The sequence below is a fragment of the Cololabis saira genome, chromosome 21 (assembly GCF_033807715.1).
Source record: "Cololabis saira isolate AMF1-May2022 chromosome 21, fColSai1.1, whole genome shotgun sequence".
NCBI lineage: Eukaryota > Metazoa > Chordata > Actinopteri > Beloniformes > Belonidae > Cololabis > Cololabis saira.
In genome coordinates, this window is record NC_084607.1 from 19,010,509 (window position 1) to 19,033,440 (window position 22,932).

At 40.0% G+C, this 22,932-nt stretch overlaps 3 protein-coding genes across 3 annotated transcripts in view; 1 reads left to right on the forward strand and 2 right to left on the reverse strand.

Annotated features, from left to right (window-relative positions):
• Nucleotides 1–580: 580 nt before the first annotated feature.
• rnps1 (RNA binding protein S1, serine-rich domain) lies at nucleotides 581–3,941 on the reverse strand. Its single transcript, XM_061711673.1, has 7 exons — nucleotides 3,887–3,941; nucleotides 2,128–2,274; nucleotides 1,848–2,027; nucleotides 1,635–1,740; nucleotides 1,318–1,471; nucleotides 1,084–1,228; nucleotides 581–959 (listed from the first exon to the last, which is right to left on the reverse strand). Coding segments are annotated over exons 1-7 (840 nt in total). The 5' UTR covers nucleotides 3,889–3,941; the 3' UTR covers nucleotides 581–853.
• Nucleotides 3,942–4,158: 217 nt separating this feature from the next.
• LOC133421903 (uncharacterized) lies at nucleotides 4,159–7,971 on the forward strand. Its single transcript, XM_061711701.1, has 4 exons — nucleotides 4,159–4,260; nucleotides 4,974–5,656; nucleotides 5,782–5,895; nucleotides 6,760–7,971. Exons 2-4 carry the CDS (start codon nucleotides 5,018–5,020, stop codon nucleotides 7,699–7,701), a joined length of 1,695 nt encoding a protein of 564 aa, XP_061567685.1. The 5' UTR covers nucleotides 4,159–4,260; nucleotides 4,974–5,017; the 3' UTR covers nucleotides 7,702–7,971.
• A 5,012-nt stretch (nucleotides 7,972–12,983) lies between these two features.
• LOC133422735 (cytochrome P450 2K1-like) overlaps nucleotides 12,984–22,932 on the reverse strand; it is a 10,660-nt gene continuing 711 nt past the window's right edge. The window contains 12 exon segments of the mRNA XM_061712805.1: nucleotides 12,984–13,171; nucleotides 13,257–13,398; nucleotides 13,509–13,693; nucleotides 13,789–13,930; nucleotides 14,017–14,196; nucleotides 15,141–15,301; nucleotides 15,890–16,039; nucleotides 16,112–16,559; nucleotides 21,236–21,415; nucleotides 21,898–22,058; nucleotides 22,463–22,603; nucleotides 22,679–22,841. Of these exon segments, the coding sequence (XP_061568789.1) occupies nucleotides 12,984–13,171; nucleotides 13,257–13,398; nucleotides 13,509–13,693; nucleotides 13,789–13,930; nucleotides 14,017–14,196; nucleotides 15,141–15,301; nucleotides 15,890–16,039; nucleotides 16,112–16,559; nucleotides 21,236–21,415; nucleotides 21,898–22,058; nucleotides 22,463–22,603; nucleotides 22,679–22,841 (2,241 nt within the window).

The following is a 22,932-nucleotide window of genomic DNA, read 5'->3' on the forward strand; positions in this document are numbered from 1 at the left end:
GTGATGGAGCATTGTAAGCTGCAATTGTGACCATTTTTATATAATAAATTGATCATATTTTTTTTGAACGTTTCAATATATTGAAAGGGTCCTTTCTGGTGATGAATGTTTCTTCTAAATGTAAATTTTTTTCATGCATAATAAGAGTAATCTGCTAATACAGGTGGACTGGTTTAGCCATCAAACCTTGTTTTTAATCCAAGCATATGCACAAGCGATTAACCCCTTAGTGCCTGACATGAGGAGAAAAAAAAAAAAAACAGAAAAATCCTAATTTTTATTAGTTTATATATTGAAATTAAAAACCCTCGCAATTTTGTCTAAACAGTACGTTTCTAAATAATGTTTGTATCTTTAAGAAAACATTGGGTCATTTGTTTCCCTTTTTTATAGATTGGTTTTATATTTATTTTATTATTATATAAAACTTTTTGTCTTGATATGTGGGTGGTAGAGAAGTCTCAGAAGTGCATGCATCAAATATGATACATCAGGCTTTATAGGGTTAAAGCAAATGCAAAAAACAGGACACTAAAACAAGATAGAAAGCTTAACAATGAGGAATATTCAAAATGGCGAATCTTCATTAGTTTTTTTTATTTTTCAGTGTCTAAAAATCCAATACAAAGTAAAAAGAAATCACATTTTAAGTGAAAATTATCAGGTCTTAGATGAAAAACAGACAAAAGAACTAAACAAGTTTTTCATAATCAATAAGCACAATAAAAGAAAAGCACTTTTTCTCTTCCCATATAGACAGTTGACTAAACAGATTAACGTCTGTTGAGTCTCAGACAGCAACAATTTTAGCTTATCTGTTGTAAGACCACATGGTATCTAAATGCAGATCTGTCTATCTGGACGAATTAGAACTGGAACGAGAGCGATGGCGCCTGCGACCAGGAGACCGGGAACGGGAGCGGCGACGCACTGGGGACCGTCTCCTTGGCGAGCGTGACCTGCATTAACACGCCAAAAAGGAAGAGCTTAGTGTGCATGCATTACAATTTAATGTTCTAAACTACACAATATAAAAATTGGATTCAAAACTGTGTGAAGACGATTGGAATTTAGACACTGTACCTTCTCCTCATGCGTGGTGGACTGCGGCGCCACATTGGTGGTGGTGGGGGCATTCTGCGGGGAGGAGGAGACAGTCTACGAGGTGGCGGACGCACTCGTTGAGTCAATACAGCAGCTGCAGTGATTTCCTGTCCATCAATCTGGCCTTAATAGACAGTAAAAGACAGTTATTTAGTGTGAACACATACAGTTCTGCTCAAATTATCCCTGCAATCCAGGTCCATGTTCTCTTACCTCCATCCATGTGTTTGAGGGCTTTCTCAGCCTCATCTGGGGTCTCAAACTCAACATAAGCACGGCCCTTGGGCAGATGTGGGTGAAGCCTGTCCATTGGCATCTCAACCACTTTGATTTTACCATAAGTGGAAAATATCTCCTGAATGTGCTCCTGTCAAACCAAGATATAGCAGTTAACAATGGATTCCATCACATCTGTTTTGACCACTTTTCTTACTAGACCATAAACACATTAAATACAAATAAAAACAATCTAAAATTCCTGAAAGAGGTTGTTCTCATCTTCCAAACAGTATAGCCATTTCACGGCTTACTTTTGTTACATTCCTGGTCAGCCTTCCTAAGTGGACCTTGGTTGGCCTGGGGGTGGGGCTTCTTTTCCTTCGTTCCTTGTCGTCTCCCCGCTTCTGTGTTTTTGAGCTGCATAATCATAAAACCATAAATACATTTGGTAAGAATTAAATTTAGTATAAAAACACAAGATACAATTATATTCAAGCTGCAGTGTATTTAACAAGCAGGCTTACGGTGAACGAGAGCGGCGGCGGTTGTCGTGGCGTCTCCGGCTGGGACTGGGGGAACCTGAGGAGCTGGAAGAAGAGGATGATCGGGAGCTAGAAGATCCGGAACGGCTGGAACCAGATGAACTAGATCCACTTGAAGAACCTGAGCTGGAACCAGAGCTGCTGCTAGAGGAAGAGCTAGATCTAAATTCAACAAAGAGAAAATGTATTTGTTTAATGAAACACTGCTGACAGATTTTAACACAAACTTAAGAGCTTAAAAAAGATGTCTCAGGAAACAAACCTGCTGCTGCTGGTGCCAGAGGAAGCACTCCGGCGTTTCCTTACTTTATCCCGCCCTCTATCTTTGTCTCCTTCCTTGGTAGAAGACTTTTCTTTGCCTTTGTCTTTTGTTTTTTCATCCTCCTTCCTCTTTGTGGGTGATGGTGCCCTAATGTCAAAGGAAAACACAAAACTATAAATACAAGTTGGAAACATTGAATATCATGAGACTTCATGAGACTGTCAGAGCCCTGGAGAGCTCCATCAGTGACCGGCTTCGTCACCCACGATGCACCAGTGAGAGGCATCGCAGGTCCTTCCTCCACGCTGCCATCAGACTGTACAACAAGGCCTGCTCTCAGTAGCCAGTGGACAATAATATGACAATAATATGTGCAATAATATAAGATGTGCAATATCTGCCAATCTGCCAGTCTACCTCACAACACTCCACCTGCTTTTTTTGCACTGTTTCTTCTTTCAACCAACTGTATATACTGTTCATATTTCTGTGATTATACATATTTTATATATATTTTTTATTTCTGACTTTTTAGCCTTTTTATCCCTCGCCTGCATGTGTGTGCTAAGTGTACTGCTGCCAACAAAAATAAGTTTCCCCACTGAGGGAGAAAATAAAGGATATCTTATCTTATCTTATCACTATGTTGAGTTGCTTTTATAGTGAATATAGTGGTAAATGTTTTATTTGATGGAACATTATAATTCAGTTTATGGTGTAACCAAGTTATTACAAAATAAGGTGCAAGTCTCTACAGCATGTCAGTATAAGTTATCCACGCATCTGCCATCCAGTGTTTGATTCAAGATTTAACACAGCATTACTTTATTTTCACACCCATATTCTGCAAGGACTCATTCCTACTTTTAATTGTGACTGGGTCTTAGCCTAATATTTTTGCAAGCGGTTTCTTCTTTTTTTCCACACATGCACGGTACCAGACACGGTACAGAGCCAGTTCTATCGTCAAATCTCTGGAAGACGGCTGACTGAAGTCACATCTGAATGACAATTTTCTGAAGTGTTCACTGAGTCTTTGTGTGTCAGATATGCTGCTTCATTCTCGCTGACCTGTGCAATGCTTTTCCACTCGTTAGTTGTGGATAATTTGGTTCAAGCTCAGTTTATTGTGTTCATTCATGTAAATCAGTGTTGTTCATTGCAAATAAATCCCCACACCCCAATCTCAGGGTTTAACAAACTGTAACGATGGTTGATTGGCCAGAAAAGGTGACGACTTCCGTTTAAATGGTATTTTGCTTGAACTTTCTAACCTCAGACTAGTTTAAGACTGTTTTGTAGCATAAGAATTTTATTCGATTAATGTTTGTAACAAAATAAAAAGGACACAACTGAACTGCAATTATCAGAGAGTACTTGATAAATTAAACCAAGTTATTGTCTTGAGGGACAATCTGAAAACCAGCGGCCTTAATTATATTTTTACCAATACTATTGGATGAATAGAATAATTCGAGTCCTGAATATTACTTAGATATTGTTGGAATGATGAACAAAATGTTCTTTCACAATTTTGAATAACTAACAGATTTTGAAGTTTATTACCAGCGACGGTTTTGTGTCGTTGTTTCATTCAAGAAAACAAGAGGCGAACCATTGCGGTGCAGTAGGTAAATATATTGCCGTTTCTACCTCGTGAATGGAACAATAATCTTCTCCCCGTTTGGATAATTAATTACTAAACATATAATGGCCAGAAAACGTAAATATTTCCCCTCAAATAACACGATAAACTCACATTTTGAGAGCAGGCGCTTCAACCACTCGCGGTTTGGGAGAACGTCGCTGGATGATGACGACGACGGAAGTGACGTAGCTTCCTGCGCGCCACTTACGACCCATTCTTACGACTCGTTTGTTTTTATGTTTTTGGTTAGATTTTTTAACACTGTTTACGATTTAATTGTAAGTTGTTGTTATATGACTGCAAAGTAATTATGTAAAAAAGGCAGATGTCTTCATGAAAGGTCTGAATCAAAGTGGACATTCCCTCCTGTCTTTTCTTACGGCTGTTGCTGTTGTGTCAGGTAACATCTATTTGTTGACATCACATGGAAAATAGGTTCAACAATTCCTGGATTACGCTTATTACAGCGCCTTTCATCCAACTTGGTGAGGATATTTGGACGTATTGCTTAGGCTAGCTGTCCGTTTGTGAATACAAGTCATAAACATGGTGATGTGTTGAAAATAGGCACAACTTTATATTCCATATAAAATTGCCATTTGGAAATCCATTTTAATATTGCATCTAATAAACTTAATAATACTTTTATGAACTGGTATTTACATAATCCTGGCTTCCCATTTTGCTATGAAATCTATGCTTCAACAATCACCGTGGCTTTATAGTAGTCTGTGTTGAAAATGCAACATTAAACTTTTTTTTCTTATGATCCCTTAAAAATGACCCATTCATAACCTGCACCAGGATCCATTGATCCTACATCAATAAACGTTTTCATGAGGCAAGAAAATTGGGTTTAAATGTAATGATTTTTATATTCACTCAATCTGAATTAAATGTCAATTTATCAAGAGATTGGTAAACATTAAAAATATGTAATTACAGGTTTTGCAGGGTATCGTGTGACTGTTGATGCTATTAAACAATTTAGTTAAACGATTGTACATTTTTATAGAAGTGATACATTTTTATACTTAAAATAAACACACTACAGATTGGGAAAAATGATCTAATTCAAGAAACAGAGACTTTGCAGTCAATCAGTATTTCATTAGTTAACCAGTGTTTCTGACAGGACTTCAGGTGACTGAAACAGATTCACACATAAGTAACAGTTTTTTTTTTATCAATCTTCCAGAGATTAGCAACCAAACTCACAGGGTTCCTCAGGAGTGAGACACCATGGGTCGGCTGAATGATGCTGCCAAGCAAAAAGTGGTGGAGCTGCGTAAGGCTGGTCTTAGTTTCCGTAAGATCAAAGGTGTACTGGAGCTGGAGAACATTAAAGTTTCTGCTCAGGCCATCTACCTTTACCTGAGGGAGTTCCAGGGTGGGCCCCCAGGGAGGGTCAGACCTGCTGAAGCTGGAGGCAGCGCATTAACAGGACAGGTGCCAGCTCAAACTGGGGCCTTACAGGAGAGCTGGAGCAACGTTCGTCTCCGAAACCTAATACGGGAAACATCCCACCGTACGAGCTTTCCACATGGTGCAGATGTTGTCAAGCAGACTTCTACAAATTTGGAGACTGGTGCTAATCCCTCTGGGCCTGGGGAGCCCAGTGGAAGCAGCAGACCAGAGCAGCAACGTGAGAGAAATACGGAAGAAAACATCAAGATTGTCAGTGTCACGTCCCTCGCGCAACGCAACCAGCAAAGACATCCCCCGTCCACCGTAACAAGGGCAGAGACGGGTGCTGTGTCTTCTGCATTAACAAATTCTGGTGCATTAGTGAGAAGAAGAGTCACTCCCTCTCCTGCAACCAGTTCAATGTTGGCATTTCGGAAAAGACTTTTGGATAAAGCACTATCACACAGGACAAAGGTGAACAGAAATACTCTTGTGTTCTACCAATTTTTATTTTTTAAATGTGTAACTTAATATCTTAAGACTGTGGTTTGTTAAAATGATTCATATGTTGTTTTTATCGTCCCTTTGTTTTACAATAGTCTTTCCATCAGATGCCACCATCATTGAGGAAGGATCATATGGGTGTCCAAAGTTCAGATTTAAGAAACGCTCCAGGACAGCAGCCAGAAACCTATGATCTGACCACAGAAAAGGTGAGAAACCTGCCAGCCTCAAGTGGCATTCAAAGCAGTACTTCTTTTTCACACTATTTCCTGTAGTTCTTGAGATATCTTGGGGTAATTGCATTGCATCGTGATTAAAAGTGTCAGCAGCATATCAATAATTATAATTGAAGCACAGTGGAGACTAAGGGCACTTTTACACTAGTACCTACTCACTCCGACTCGGCTCGCCTCCACTCGGTTTGGCGCTTTCCCACTAGGGGTCTACCCGTGCCAAGTAGACACTTTTTTTGTAATTACTCTGCCAACGTTCTAATGTTCGACAGGCAATGGCAGCGCAAAAGTCTGTTTGGTGGTCCAACTCTGAGGTGTAGATGTTCATAAACCTGGTGGCTGAGGAAAGAATTAAAAAGGGATCTAGACGGGTGATAAGGAACGACAAGATCCACCAGGAGCTTTGTCATTTCATAGCTGCTCGCAGTCGCCGCTTGAAGCTTCTCTCACTCTCATTTTTTTTTTTTAACTTGATGTCGAACAGAAGCCACAGACCCAGCAGCACATTTATCATCTCCTCCAGGTTCTACATCTTTAGTGTTGTCTTCTTCGTTTAGATCACACAATCAACTAGTCACAGCAGCTTCGCTCCGACCTCGCCTACTTCTGCTCCAGGTGTTGAATTGTTATGTAAAAGAAACCAGGCCAAGTTGAGTCGAGCCGAGCTGAGATGAGTAGAGCCGAGTAGGTGCTAGTGGAAAAGGGCCATAGGTGCTTGCTTGATTATGTGGTTGAGATAAAATAATCATGTTAGCTCCCTGTAACGCATTATTTTTTAGGGGTTAACTAAGTAGGGTTAACTAAGATCACAACATTAATCAAATGTTTCCCATGTTGCAGACTGTTATTGAGGGCCAGCCTGCAGCTGACAGCTCTTCTCGGCGTTTCCCCACACAAAGACCAGGACAAAGTATCCGTACCCTTCACCCACCTCCTCGTGTTGGTATTCGTCTTCCTAACCGTTCACTAGCACCTATGACATCCTCACCTCCTGGGGCCATAATGCTTCGCCTGCACACCCCTGTGGGTCAGGGTGCCACCTGTAGTGAGCGTAATCCAAGCCCACAGCAGATACCCCAGGACACGGGAGGGAGAGGGGCTTTACAGGACCAGATCCAGACACTGAGCTCCGAGGTGCGCAGCCTCAGCCAAGCAGTGAAGATGCTTGTGGAGCAGCAGTGCCGTCTGGAAAGGGAGCAGTCGCAGCAGACACAGATTCAGAGGCAGATCCTCAGCACTCTACAAACTTTTGGCTCCAAAATGGGGCGTTGCAGCAATGTTCAACAGCCACTTAACAAAACTCCATCACCTTCTTTGCCAGCAGCCTCTGCCCCTACCTCGTTTAGCCAAGACACCTTCAGTTTTAGTCAAGGGACATACAGTCAATGCAGCCAATCACAGCCGAGCTATAACTCTTTAGAAAGTTTAGAAAATGTGGATGCCTTTAAACTTCCTGAGCTGAGTCCTACAAATATGAATGGATTCCCTCCATGTAGCAACGCAGACACCCTTCCCCTCACTCACACTACGCCTCAAACCCAACCATATGCAGCTGCATACCAGCAGCAAACCAGTCCAACACTTATGTCGCCTTACACACAATCATACGTCTCTACATACAGTCAGACTTTCAAAACACCAGAGAGTAAAAGCTCAGATTTTTCAAGCAGCTGTTCAGCGAGAATTTTCCAGGACTGCAGTGTGCCAACGCAGCGGGTGATTAATTCAAACCACACTTCACAGGATCAGCAGGTTAATAGTATCAAAGTGGAAGGACCTTAGAGTACTTCAGAGTCCATACAATGTTTGGGATCATAAGGGCTTTGATGAGCTTCTTCTATGAAGACAATAACATTGTCATTCAAAAACACACACTGGTTTTTAAGAATAGCATATTATGTAGCTTTTTTTCCTTTCCTTTTATTTTTAACCTAAGACCATTTTCAGACTATATTTACATTGATGAATTAATTAGACTACAATACTTCCCTACTAATGTTGTAGTTTGTCCGTAATGTATGAAGTGACTGAATAAAATAAAATCATGATGTATGTGTGGAAGACCGTCCTGTAAATTTTGTATCAGTTTACCTTCCAATAAGGTCTGGTAATGCATTTGTGCATTTCATGTGAGCTTCTGACGTAAAACTTGGACTCGTGCACTCAGCCACATTCCAGGGCCTCCATCCAATGTCAACTATCAAAGTCACATCACTTTAAACTTTAAACTTTATTTATTTGTATAGCACCAAATCATACAATATAAAATGCAACACATGGTGCTTTACATGCAGAATAAAATAACAATAAAAAAAAAACACAATTTAAAACATTCCATACGACCCCGCCCCCCACCCCCCACGCGTACACACACACTCACTCACACTCATATACATGTGCACACACTCACACGCCCACACACACACACACACACACACACACACACACACACACACACACACACAGTAAGTGGACTGGTGACATGGCTTAGCACTAACGATCCAGGTGAGGAAAACACTACCTATGGGTGGCCGTCCACACTGAGAGGCTCCACCAACCACGACCACAAGGAGCATCGCCACAGAGACCCCCCCAACCCGGACAGACTGGGGCAGACCCCACACAGAAGGTGGAGTCCCACCCCCAGCTACCCAGGCCCGAGGGATCCCCATGACGACACCCCCATGGGCGGAGCAGGCACACCTCCCAGTGTGGACGACCCCCCTGAGGAAACGCTGGAGCTAAAAACTAAAAGATTAAAAGAAAGTAAGAAATGCCTAAAAGTGTAAAATTTTAGAGAAATCTATATAAAACTTAAGATGAATAATAAATAACATAAAGTAAAAAGTCACTAAAATGGATTAAAGTTTTAAAGATAATAAAAGAGCTAAAGAAGTAGACACAATACATAGCTAAAAAGACTAGGTAAATGAGATCAGATAAAAGCCAAACTAAAAAGGTGTGTCTTGAGCCTCCTTTTAAAAATATCAACATCAACATCAAGTACAAGGTGTACTGTATTTTTGTGGTAAATGATGCGTTGAGCAGAGAACAAGGGCTTCATGGACAAAAAGAATGGTGCACAAAAACATCCTGGTATTAAAAAAAAAAAAAATATATATATATATATATATATATATATATATATATGTGTATATATATGTGTGTATATATATATATATATATATATATATATATATATATATATATATATATATTTATATATATATATATATATATATATATATATGTATATATATATATATATATGTTCTGTCTTGTCACTCTTTTGGAGCCTCTCTTTTCCGAAACTTTCTACAATCATGGAATTGGTTAGCTGGTCTCTCAGTGCAATTGACCAAATTTTCTCGACTAGAAGACAGGGCAAAGTTTGCTGCTGGATACCAAAAGACGTGGAGGATCGTGTGTCTGTCCATACTGTCGGTCGAGGATGTTGAATATGCCTTCATAATTGGATTTCTGATAACAGGATTTCTGCTTTTTGGAGCTGGCGGTTACCTGGCATATGGACAAATTCGGAAATTGTTGACATCTATTCTGACCCTCTTAGAGCTGCCTGACGTGGCTGAAGGGATAAGCTGTGCGAACAACACTCAGACTCAAACGTTGGGGGAGTGAAATCGCAAGCTGGATGCGATTATTTGAACATAATCGCAGGCTAGCTGCGGTTTTGGAACTCATTGGCAGGATGGAAAAGACCTTGGAAAAGTTGGAAACTCGGCCTGGCGGGAATTGACCACAAATTCGTCTGTTTGGAGTCGCCATTGATGAATCAGAGACTTAAGGCAGACGGAAAATTACTGGAGCCTGCCTGACCCAAATGCAATTGTTGATTCTACAATCTGACCCTGACATAGCGGCTTGGCAGGCCAGTCCATAGACATATATACATAGACGCCTCATCGACCGCTGGGGTGCGAGAAATACGGCCACCATCTTGGAGCGGTCATCCTCCACATACGACAGCATAAGACAGAACAGTATTGAAGATGCTAGAGCACCGCAGAGCCTATTCCTGTTTTTTATACAAGTTGGCTGGAATAACAATCCATCTGCACGACAGTTCCAGGCCATCTTCCACCATCTGATGGTTCGCTGTGGTGTCTCACCTAGTGAGACAGGCAATGTGGCAGCCCAAGAAAACACTGTGTCCCTGTCTGCTGTAGAGATGTCCTCTGCTGAAACTGCTTTAGAGCACCAATCTCTATTCACCAACATTTCGGACGTGTGAGGGACCACAGCTATCTGCCCACTCGGTTTGGTGGTCTGGTGGAAAATGCTCTGGTCTACATCGCAGGGTCAGGCAGATTCTGTGAAAGCGATGTGTGCCGTGCAAGCTTGGTCAGAGATGCTGTACCATCTTCATTTGATGAAAGCTACCACCTTCTGGCCCTGAAAAATAACGGTGTCCTAGTGATTCCATCACAAGACACAGTGAAGGTGCTGAGAGCTGCAGAGAGGGTGATTCGGCAAGCTTCAGCAAGGCAAGCTCCAAAGACATCAACAGTCGCTCACATTGTCCGGGAGGAGATTGGAACGGAGGATGTTTTCCAGGTTGGGGAACACTTTGAGGAAACACAGTTTGGCATCGACAACCACTTTTCCAACTTGTGGTCATTGGGCGTGTCAATGTTTCCAAAAGTAAGGCTCCACCACATTGCCAAACTCACCTCTCGACCTGCAGAAAGGGAGCATGAGAAAGAAGCTCTTTCAGGGCTTTTAGCATATGTGGAAATATGGTTTGTGGAAATATATATATATATATATATATATATATATATATATATATATATATATATATATGTATATATATGTATATGTATATATATATATATATGTATATATATATATATATAGTTTCTTCATATTATTAAAATAGCTGAGTTTTACAAAATCTGCTTCTCTATCATATTCGTGTTTTTACATGCATGTGTGTGTATTATATATATATATATATATATATATATATATACATATATATATACATATATATATACATATATATATACATATACATATATATATACATATATATATACATATACATATATATATATATATATATATATATATATATATATATATATATATATATATATATATATATACATATATATATCCATATATATATCCATATCCGGTATCATGCCTAGATGTATGACGTTTGCAAAAAAAAAAAAACGTGAAAATCATTTTTGTATTCTGCGAGTTATGACTGATAAAATGCGCTGACACATAACGCCAGCCGGACAAATGACACTGAGTGGAGTGGGTGACCGCACCAAGATGGCGGCCCCACGGCTCGTCAGCGCCAGTAGGCAGCAGCGGTCGATGGACGTGCATGTGTCTATGGGCTGGTCTAGTCACAATCTCCCTGGAGGTATGAAGACAAGACGCTCTGCCCACCCCCTTCCCCTCCCCTCAGGACATCTGTGGACCTGTATCAGAACTCGTGCCATCTGATAACATCAAGGACAATGGCTGAGGAGTAGATCTGGGGCATAGTTCACAGATTTACCACTCACACAAACACACAATGATAAATACACTTCCCTCAATTCTTCATCGCCTTCCCCGGCTCCCCCCGTATCACCCCTCCTCACACACTCCCCAGGTTGGACAGCTGCGGCGCGAAGGGGCTGCAGCGCTAACTTGGATGTACTGTGGCTTACTGGACTCATGGGTCATGACTCGTGATGAGGTAATCTGAACTCAGGACACCTCAGATACCAACCTGATGACATCTGATAGTGTCTGTGTGAAGAAGACACAATGCTGATTTGGACATGTCTCAGAGTGGAGTGCTGCTTATGGTTCCAAAACTATTCAAATAACATAATTTCCTACATTTAATACTAATCCCATTTGTTGTCATTCAATTAAATTGTTTTTTAAAATGATTCCATAATTAGATAGCTTTAAAGATTTACTGTACATTTGCCTATGAGATTGCAGGTGTCATTTTCCTGTTCTGCTTTTGTCCAAATATGATCGACAACACGGAGAAGACCAGAGAAGAATGTCAAAAACTGAGCCTTAATGAGGAAAAACAATACATCCATGTCTTAAATACTTGGTCTGCTCCACTCTTGGAATGTGAATGTGATCCTAGACTCACCTGGAAGCGTTACACAACTCCTGTAGAGAACATGAATGTCATAAACAAAAAGTCCTCCAGAAAATGCCCCCCAAGTGAAAAGGAGAGCAGGTGATAAAAGGAGCATTTGCCACTATTCTAAGTGTACAATCAAAATGAAGCAACATGAAAAAAATGTTTCTTCTGGTTTTTTCAAAGCAATTTTAATAAATTAAGACCAGAAAAATGAAACAAATCCATATATTTATGAACCCATTTGTCTCCACTTACAATCAGCTGATGAAAAATGTTAACCTATTAACCAAGCTCTTACTCAGTGGGGAGTGACACACTCAGCTTCTGAGGTAAAAGTTAACCAATCCACATTCTTTCTGCTACCAGCAGCGCCTCCACTCAGCACCAACCATCAAGCCACATCAAGTACAAGATGTGCTGTGTACAAGATGTGCCAGTGCTGTGTGGGAAGTAATGGTTCACATCACAGATAACCGGTCTAACCAAAAACAATATAAAAAGTGGATTAATTTCAATACTTCTGGATTTTACATTCAGAAAGGTAAACGCCAATAAATATGCAGCAGTAGCTCAAGGCACAAATTACTGTTGTTATTGCAGAGAATGAAAATCTAATGATTACAAAAATATACGGATATATCTATATAAAAGAGATGAGAAGAACAGGCTTGGATATAATGAGATTAGTTTCCAGGACATTCACGGACACAAATAAGGCGACATTGGGATCCCTGTCGCAGCTATTTCCAGTAGACCCTTAAAAGATAAACATTTTAGGTGCTGCTTGTTAAAGTCGTTCTACACATCAGTGTAACATACCGTACCAATCATAATTAAATAAGCAGCAAGTCCGTGGATGAAGTTGAATTTCCCACTTACACAACAGCATAAAAAAACAACAAATGATCAAGCTTAAGACACTCTATGTCCCTCAGTGACATCTGACAGCGCACAGATTCTGAGGCAGAGGAGAGAGGGTGAAGCCCACAACAGGTGACAGATCCAGTTCATCTTCTGAAACTCCAGGTGGGGGGGTGAAACGGAAGTGCTGAAGGAGAGAAGTGAAGAAAAGAAAGAGCTCCATTCTGGCCAGACCTTCTCCGAGGCAAACCCTGCGACCTGAGAGAAAAATAATTTTAAAAAGTTAAAGATGAAACATGTTTAAGCATTATGCCATGCAAAGGAAAATAATCTAGCAAAGTACCTGCAGAAAAGGGCATCAAGGCGTCTCTCCTGATAAATTTACCCTCCTCATCAAGGAAATGAGAAGGGTTGAAAGTATGAGGGTTCTCCCATTCACTCTCATCATACAGGACTGATGTAAGAAGTGGGATGATAGTAGTTCCCTGCAGGTGGAAAAAGACAACGTAATAGAAGATGATGATATTCAAATTCAACAACAAAAGAATCATATTTGTGGAGAAGTGGATTCATGGATTTAATGTGAGCAGCCAACCTCTTTGATGAAGTAGCCCTGAAAGGTCACATCTTTGCTTGTTTTGTGAGGAATGGCCATTGGGGCAATGTTGGCGAGTCTTTGTGACTCATGGATAACGGCATCAGTGTATGGCAGGTTCTTTCTGTCCTCTATTCTAACCTGACGACTTCCAACCACCCTGTTCAACTCCTCCACAACCCGGTCTGCACGCAGATTGAAAACATCGTGATTATGTTCAAATGTTTTTCTTATATCCAAGCACTGAAAAATAAATCAAACTGGGGAGGTCTTTCTTCACCTTGAACCTCTGGGTGTCTGGCCATGAAGAGCAAACACCACTTCAGTGTGGTCGCGGTGGTGTCGGTTCCAGCTGCAAACAAATTCAGTACACTGTAGAGCAGATTGTCATCATGGTAGTATGAACTGGTGATTTCACCCTCCTGATGACACAAAGAATAAAGGAATTTGCTCATAGTTCAGCATTTACAATCACAGATTCACTTGCCGAACAAGTCTGATTCCTCACCTCCAGACTTTGCTTACGGATGAGAAATGCATCTACAAAGCCTCTGCATATCTCAGGCTCCAGTGTCTCCTTCAGATCTGCGATAATCTTCCGTAGATCCCTCTTGCCATCTTCCACATTTTTCATCAAATTGCTCCTGACTTTAAGGAAGGGGCCCAGGCAAGGAAATAAGTTGTATATCTGAAAATGTTCAAACACAAATCAGGAATAATGCAAGATCACTGGTAACTGACAAGGAGTTGCAGCTGATCTCCAACAGATAGTTTCTAAACACAAGACAAGATTTTATAGATTAAATGTACTCAGGTTTCCATTCATACCCTTCATGTCATATCATCTCACTGACTGGAAACATGAGCAATCAAATCAGTCACTGAGTGGACAGGAGACAAGATAAAAGCAGTACAGAAAACAAGAATATCACATTCAAGCAATTATTCATAAAGTAAAAAGATCACATATATTACATATCTGTGCATGACACACTGGTCAACTGGTCTCGTGGCTCCATTTTGCAGGAAAAAGGAACCCACTACTAAACTTCCTTGTACCTTTGATGGGGCTCATGCAGTCGCTTGGAGGAATCTCAGCACATTCCTCTGAACATAAGAGTTATTGGATGTAAAAGAATGTCATTGTATATATTGAATGAACATTTTTTATTGGAACAATCACAATGTTGAGTTGTCAATTACTAAACACAACTGTATTTTTCTGAAACCATTTGCTGTGTGTGTTAAGCCTTTGTCCTTGAAGGCGTAAAAAACAAAAAATGTTGTTCAGATGAACAGTTGGAGGTGGAAATCACTCTGACGTCCTGCTCCATAAAAATTATCATGAAGCAAGAAGAAGTAAACAATTTTTAAATGTTTCTGAATTGGTTTTGAATATCATCCTTGTGAATACAGTCGATCTCTGTGTAACAGTTTTGTAACCTTCTCTTTTCAAGATCAAACCTTGATAATACGCTAGTGCACACACTTACACTTGATTGACATTTCATTAACTGAGTAAGTTACACAAAATGCTAAAGAATTCAAAAGGTTTCAGGTGACTTGGTTAAACTTCTTTAGGGTGTAAATAAAAGTCACTTTAATTGCAGTAGTAAAATAATTGTGTCCTACCTGGATGGAAGCTGATCCAGTCAGGTGAATAGTCTCATTATCTCTTTCCACCATAGCTTGGAATACAGGATCTTGGTATTCAAATCTCTTCCCAAACATCAGAGCTGATATAATATTTGATGCAGCATAATTAATCGCCTTGGTGTTGTCGAAGGGTTTACCTGCGGTAATATTTTAGCGGCCGTGATTAGACATTAATTTTTCCGAGAAGTCGTTGGATTTAAAATGATATCAGTCTGACAAAATAGCACTTAGTCTTGTGAATGTGATGTTTATTGTCATATATATATATATATATATATATATATATATATATATATATATATATACACATATACACACACACACACACACACACACAGTATCAACAAACACTGGATCAATGCTGCCCTATGAATTTACGTTAAATTGATGTTAAATGGTCAAATATCTTTTTAAATAAGCTAAAGATGCATATGGCAATTAAAAATGTATACATGTATCTGTGAACAATCAGTTAATAAAGGTTTCATTGAAGTTTAAAATGAAAAAACAAACTTTTTCCATTTATTCAGCTACACAATATAAAAAAAAACTTGAAAACACAACAACCCATTGTCTTGAATTTATAATTGGTGTCCACTGTGTGTGTTTTTGCCATTTCTGCATTTGAGATATACAGTCAGTGACCCACTATTGAATCTCTGACTTCTTGGATAATTCATTTATTAAAATTGCCCAGTCGTCAGCTTCAGAAAATATAACGTTACCTTCAAATTTCTCAAATTCCTCGATCAGGCAGCAACATTCCTCAATAATTTTCTCTTCACTCATCCTCTTGCCCATTCCAAAGTCTCTAAGTGTTGTCACAGCAAAACGCCTAATTTCTCTCCACGAGTCTCCGTTGGCAAATAGTATGCCTGGAAAGAAAACAGGATGACTTGTTTAAATAAGTAAAAATACATAAATAGATAAAACAGTGTATTTCTTACCATGTTCTTGGTTGAAATCATAGAAAACTGGAGTGATTTCTCTGTTTCCAAACTCCTCAGCATGGTTCACCAGAGCCTGTTTGACTGTCCTGTAACCTGCCAGGACCACCACCTTCTTCAGTCCAAAGTAGATCTGGAAAACTGGTCCATATTTTTTGGACAGCTAAAAAAAAATAATGCAGAAAAAAGTAAGCTGACAGCTGTATGAAGTTTGCATAAAACAAAGTATTAAGTTTAATAGATAAAAGTTAAAAGTTAACTATGCAATCCTCACATGAAAAAGACTTTGGTCGAGCCTCTTCAGGTCCAGCTGGAGCAGGTTCCCCAGCAGAGGGAGAGGTCTGGGTCCTGGGGGGGCATTTCTTTCAGGGGAACTGAAGCTGGAGTAAACAAGGTAGAAGACCAGCAGACTAACAAAGACCCCAAGAAGTGAGACTGAACATGAGGACTGTAGAAGAGCTTCCAACATGATCTTTTAGTTTCCTGACTCCACTTGAGAAAACAAATCTCAATAAGGTTTCTCCACACTACTGGTTTGTGAAATAAAGGAAATTCTCATTTGCGGACTGAGCTTCTGGTTTTACAACTGCAGAGAATTCCAAAAGACAAAGAGGAAAAAGTAGTCCTCACAAAGATGCAGATCCTGATTTGGGCGATATGGGCAACCGCCTAGGACGGAATTCTCTTTTTGGACATTCATCTGTAGATGTAGATGAATGTGTGTGTGTGTGTGTGTGTGTGTGTGTGTGTGTGTGTGTGTGTGTGTGTGTGTGTGTGTGTGTGTGTGTGTGTAGGGCGGAATGTGCAATAACGTGTGCTGCTGTACAGAGCCGGATTAACGCAAAGGCAAAGACGGGTGGAGTTGGAACAAACTGTCACACAATGTCGAGAGAACGAGACAGATTCAGGAAATTTCCATCAGGGGATGAAAAAAGAAAAAAAAAGAAGGAAAATGGAAGAGTTTAATGCCTCTCTGAAAGGCTTGTTTGATACATTTGTTACAAAAATCACCGATCCGACCGGGTCTCAAGCAGCCATGGGGCCCCGCGTCGAGGCAAGCCCAGATGATGATGAGGCAGGGGAAGGTATCCAGTATTTTGCAAATTGGAGAGTTAAAATTGCGCATATAGACACCCGATCCGACCCAAAAAAACCCAAAAATTTCGAGAGGCCCCCCTACCCATTTCAGACAGGGCCTCGCAATTCTCCCAAACAGCTCTGCATACGCATACGCATACGCATACGCATACGCATACGCATACGCATACAGACAACATACTACAGCACACTTTGTCTTACTGCAAATTTTATTGGTCTTTGTAGATTTGACTTCTTATTTAACTATTCAATTTAATCAACACATTTAATTAAGATTTTCTGCTAAATGCCCACAATCGATAAGATAAGGATAATTTAATAGCATTTAATAGAGCGTTGTAATAACGTATAAATAATAAAAATCTAAAAAATAGTCTGACAGACTGTTTAATATACAACACATGACTTATTTTGGAATACAAAGAACCAACTTGACTATGCTATGTAAAATGTGAATTAAATTTTATTAGTAACTTTGGTAAGTTTAAGATTTCAATTCATAAATAACATCGATGGAGGGGGACCCAAAAATCACAGTCTGCCTAGTGTAGTCCATTTATTTAATCCGGCTCTGCTGCTGTATGAATAGAGGGATGTGCAATAATGATTATGCTGCTATATGTGTAGAGGGAAGTGCAATAATGGTTCTGTAGCAAGGTATTTTTTTGTGTAGAGGTGTTTTTTCAGGACATTGCGAGGGGGCATGCAAAGAGCGGGGGGATATGACGATGTGTTTTTGTTTATTGTGATTTTATATGTTTTTTGTTATATATGTGGTGCCTGGAGTCTCTAGTTTGTCCAAGACAAATTTCTCTCAAGAGAGACAATAAAGATTATCCTTATCCTTAGATGCGTTCAAGTCATGTCACCCATGGTTATCAAATGGCTCCCTCTGCTGTCGTCTCCTCCCTGCTGCAACGAGGGAGCAGCGACGCTGATAGTCACAGGCAAAAAGCTGATTGCAGTGGATGCTACAGAGGATAGTGTTCCAACGTTTCTTCATCATACTAAAAACAACCAATCAAATGTGTTCCTGCTCGCTACACAAAGTCCCCACATGCTTCACAGGGAGCAGAGCTGTTGGATAAGTTCATGGCGAGACTTCAGGTTAATCAATAATCACAGGTTGAATTGTGAAAAACAATTTTATTCAAAATGTTATAAAAATATGTGAATCATTATGTACTGGACAAAAATTTTGCACATGTTTTTTTGCTATGGAATTCTTAAATATATTTAGAAACATAGCGGCTCTGGTTGTTGCTTTTAGGTCAGTCATGATAACTACAAGTAGTTGATGGTCCTGGAGGATGTTGTGAACACAAACTCTCAAAACAGGAATGGAGAGAAAAAAGGTCAAGCCGCTAGGTGACCAATTTGGGAGCCACCCAGAGCCTCTTTTTAGCCACAACCATCAGCAAACACTGGTGGTCAAATTTGACCCCGTGGGTTTCTTAAGGCATGTGTGACTGAAGGGAGAAAAAATATGTTTTGTGTCCTGAAATGCCCTGAATTCCCAAAACACAGTCTGCACCTGCTGTTTATTACAACAAACGTAACAGTGAGAGAGGCGCTAGTTCACACGGGACTGAGCTCCCGTGTGAACCGAGGTCTTATTTTGAGAAGCTTGCGGGTGAGGGGTGAACAGGCCCTTTCCCCCCCCTCCGCAAGATGTTGAGTAAAAGGTATAAAGACGAGACAGCCGGAAGTTCGAGTCAGAGTCAGCTGCGGGTCTAGTGCACGACACCCAGCGGGTTTTTGGCTACTCTGCCAGGACTGTCCGGCTCTCCAGTCCTTCTGTGTCGAGGTAAGAGTTATCATCGCCTAGCCCTGTGTAATTGTCCGTTGCTTTGCCATTTGCGGGGGATAACTTGACACAGAGTTATCCTAGCAAAAGAGCAATTGTGTGTGACTCTTTCTATGTCCACTGCTGGCTAATAAATGTATTCATATATATTATCACTAAAGCGAGTGTGTGTGTGATTCATTTTTGCGCAGCCGACCACTCTCGAGCCTCTTTAAGTGATTTTCTCCCAAAACAGTGACTTAAACAAGATTCCTAGAGAATAGAGCTGTTATTCATGTGTTACATCATGCATGCAATGGTTTTATTTGTCTTTGCAAGAAAATTGTCAATACAATAACACTAAAAACAATTAGATACTAAATTCTCTCCCACACATTTGCCATGACATTAAGCTGTCTTCTTTACTGACAACTGACAGCGCACAGATTCTGAGGCAGAGGAGAGAGGGTGAAGCCCACAACAGGTGACAGATCCAGTTCATCTTCTGAAACTCCAGGTGGGGGGGTGAAACGGAAGTGCTGAAGGAGAGAAGTGAAGAAAAGAAAGAGTTCCATTCTGGCCAGACCTTCTCCGAGGCAAACCCTGCGACCTGAGAGAAAAATTATTTTAAAAAGTTAAAGATGAAACATGTTTAAGCATTATGCCATGCTAAGGAAAATAATCTAGCAAAGTACCTGCGGAAAAGGGCATCAAGGCGTCTCTCCTGATAAATTTACCCTCCTCATCAAGGAAATGAGAAGGGTTGAAAGTATGAGGGTTCTCCCATTCACTCTCATCATACAGGACTGATGTAAGAAGTGGGATGATAGTAGTTCCCTGCAGGTGGAAGAAGACAACGTAATAGAAGATGATGATATTCAAATTCAACAACAAAAGAATCATATTTGTGGAGAAGTGGATTCATGGATTTAATGTGGGCGGCCAACCTCTTTGATGAAGTAGCCCTGAAAGGTCACATCTTTGCTTGTTTTGTGAGGAATGGCCATTGGGGCAATGTTGGCGAATCTTTGTGACTCATGGATAACGGCATCAGTGTATGGCAGGTTCTTTCTGTCCTCTATTCGAACCTGACGACTTCCAACCACCCTGTTCAACTCCTCCACAACCCGGTCTGCACGCAGATTCAAATTCAACATGAAAAAACATGTGATTATATTCAAATGCTTTTCTTATATCCAAGCACTGAAAACAACCGTATTTTAAGGCGCACCGCATTATAAGGGGCAATATCAATGAACGGGTCAATCTTCATGAATAAGATGCACCGGGTTATAAGACGCATGACAAAACACATAAAGTGAAACAAAACAGTCTGGTAATTGGAACTTTATTAAACTCGTTCACAATAACTCAGAATATCGTTCACTTGTAACTAATACAAAAAAATATTTTCATATTTGAAATCATTCGTCTTCCAAGAATCCACAAATAAAAAGTGGTGGAGGTAAGCGTTGTACTACGTCCTGTTCTCTCATTGGTTCATCGTTGCCAGCAAAAGCGGACACCTGAAATTAGTATGAGGTTGGAACAACATTGTATTCAAACATTTGATTATAATTGGATTATGATACAGATTTGAAAATTGGGTTTATGCTAAAAACCCAACGTTGGCTTGACGTCTAATTACAGTAAGTTAGCATAGACTAGATGTTGGATGATGGTTGCATGTTAGCACTACATAATTAGTTATCCAACGTTGTCTGACCCGTATCCAACCAAGGACACACTTTAATGTGCAGTTGACCGGTCCGACAATCAATCAAGGCGAGCGGCTTCGTTGCTACCAAGGTCGCACTAAAAGATTTTGACAGTTTTTTGAGCGCAGTGTACCACATAAAACGGGTTTGATGTCAGCAAGCACGACAAAATTAGTAAATAAGGCGCCCCGGATTAAAGGGCCCACGGCTGATTTTTAAGAAAAATTGAGGATTTGAAATGTGCCACATAGTGCGAAAAATACAGAAAGTCAAACTGGGGAGGTCTGTCTTCACCTTGAACCTCTGGGTGTCTGGCCATGAAGAGCAAACACCACTTCAGTGTGGTCGCGGTGGTGTCGGTTCCAGCTGCAAACAAATTCAGTACACTGTAGAGCAGATTGTCATCATGGTAGTATGAACTGGTGATTTCACCCTCCTGATGACACAAAGAATAAAGGAATTTGCTCATAGTTCAGCATTTACAATTATGGATTCACTTGCCGAACAAGTCTGATTCCTCACCTCCAGACTTTGCTTACGGATGAGAAATGCATCTACAAAGCCTCTGCATATCTCAGGCTCCAGTGTCTCCTTCAGATCTGCGATAATCTTCCGTACATCCCTCAGGCTATCTTCCACATTTTTCATCAAATTGCTCCTGACTTTAAGGAAGGGGCCCAGGAAAGGAAATAAGTTGTATATCTGAAAATGTTCAAACACAAATCAGGAATAATGCAAGATCACTGGTAACTGACAAGGAGTTGCAGCTGATCTCCAACAGATAGTTTCTAAAGACAAGACAAGATTTTATAGGCTGCTAACTGTCAAGAGAAAAAAAACAACATTCAATTCTAATACCTGACTATAATATGTGAGCTCTTTTCAATCATTTTTTATATCATCTGTGTCATTTATAGATAAAGTTTATGAAATGTACAAGGTTGTTGCAGTCTTTTTCACAGTGCGTGCTAACCACACATTTTGGTACGCTTAGAAATGATTAAATGTACTCGGGTTTCCATTCATACCCTTCATGTCATATTATCTCACTGACTGGAAACATGAGCAATCAAATCAGTCACTCTAAAAGCAGTACAGAAAATAAGAATATCACATTCAGGCAATTATTAATCAAGTGAAAAGAAAATCACTTTAATTGCAGTAGTTAAATAATTGTGTCCTACCTGGATGGAAGCTGATCCAGTCAGGTGAATATTCTCATTAGTTCTTTCCACCATAGCTTGGAATACAGGATCTTGGTATTCAAATCTCTTCCCAAAAATCCGAGCTGATATAATATTTGATGCAGCATAATTAATCACGTTGGTGTTGTCGAAGGGTTTACCTGCGGTAATAATTTAGCGGCAGTGATTAGACATGAATTGTTCAAGAAGTTATTGGGTTTAAAATGATATCAGTCTGAAATAGCACGTAGGCGCTTATTACAAAACATATATTTTTAGACGATCATTAAATGAACATGCCATTCAAATGGCATGTTAATGCCATAATTTCAGTTCAATTCATTCAATCTTTCATACAGGTCCGTTAATGACGCAGCCATGTCTATCAGGGTTTGATGAAGACGAGAAACATCTAAAACATGCAGGCCCTCCATCACCGACTATGTGCACCCCAGCTAATATTATTACCCAAATATTTCCTTAAAACTGTCACAAAATTAAGTGTTATTTGATTTTAAAGTCCTATTACAAAGAAAAACATGAGTCCTTAAAAAAAAAATGTTACCATCAAACTTTTCAAATTCCTCGATCAGGCAGCGACATTCCTCAATAATTTTCTCTTCACTCATCCTCTTGCCCATCCCAAGTGTTGTCACAGCAAAACGCCTCATTTCTTTCCACGAGTCTCCATTGGCAAATATTATGCCTGGTAACAAAACACGATGACTTGTTTAAATAAGGATGAAAAATAAATAAATGGATAAAAAAGTGTATTTCTTACCGTGTCCTTGGTTGACATCGTAGAAAAGTGGAGTGATTTCTCTGTTTCCAAACACCTCAGCATGGTTGACCAGAGCCTGTTTGACTGTCCTGTAACCTGCCAGGACCACCACCTTCTTCAGTCCAAAGTAGATCTGGAAAACTGGTCCATATTTTTTGAACAGCTATAAAAGAAAAAAAAAATAAAAAAGCATGCAGGTAAAAGTGAGATTCACAGCTCTATGAAGTTTTCGTAAAAAAAAAAAGGTCTCTTCC

Coding starts and splice junctions, on each gene's coding strand:
- rnps1 (XM_061711673.1), bottom strand. Junction 1,741..1,847: donor CGCCGCCGCTCTCGTTCACC/GTAAGCCTGCTT, acceptor ATGATTATGCAG/CTCAAAAACACAGAAGCGGG. Junction 1,229..1,317: donor CCTCAAACACATGGATGGAG/GTAAGAGAACAT, acceptor CTGTCTATTAAG/GCCAGATTGATGGACAGGAA.
- LOC133421903 (XM_061711701.1), top strand. CDS start 5,018: ATGGGTCGGCTGAATGATGCTGCCAAGCAAAAAGTGGTGGAGCTGCGT. Junction 5,657..5,781: donor CACTATCACACAGGACAAAG/GTGAACAGAAAT, acceptor GTTTTACAATAG/TCTTTCCATCAGATGCCACC. Junction 5,896..6,759: donor ATGATCTGACCACAGAAAAG/GTGAGAAACCTG, acceptor CCCATGTTGCAG/ACTGTTATTGAGGGCCAGCC.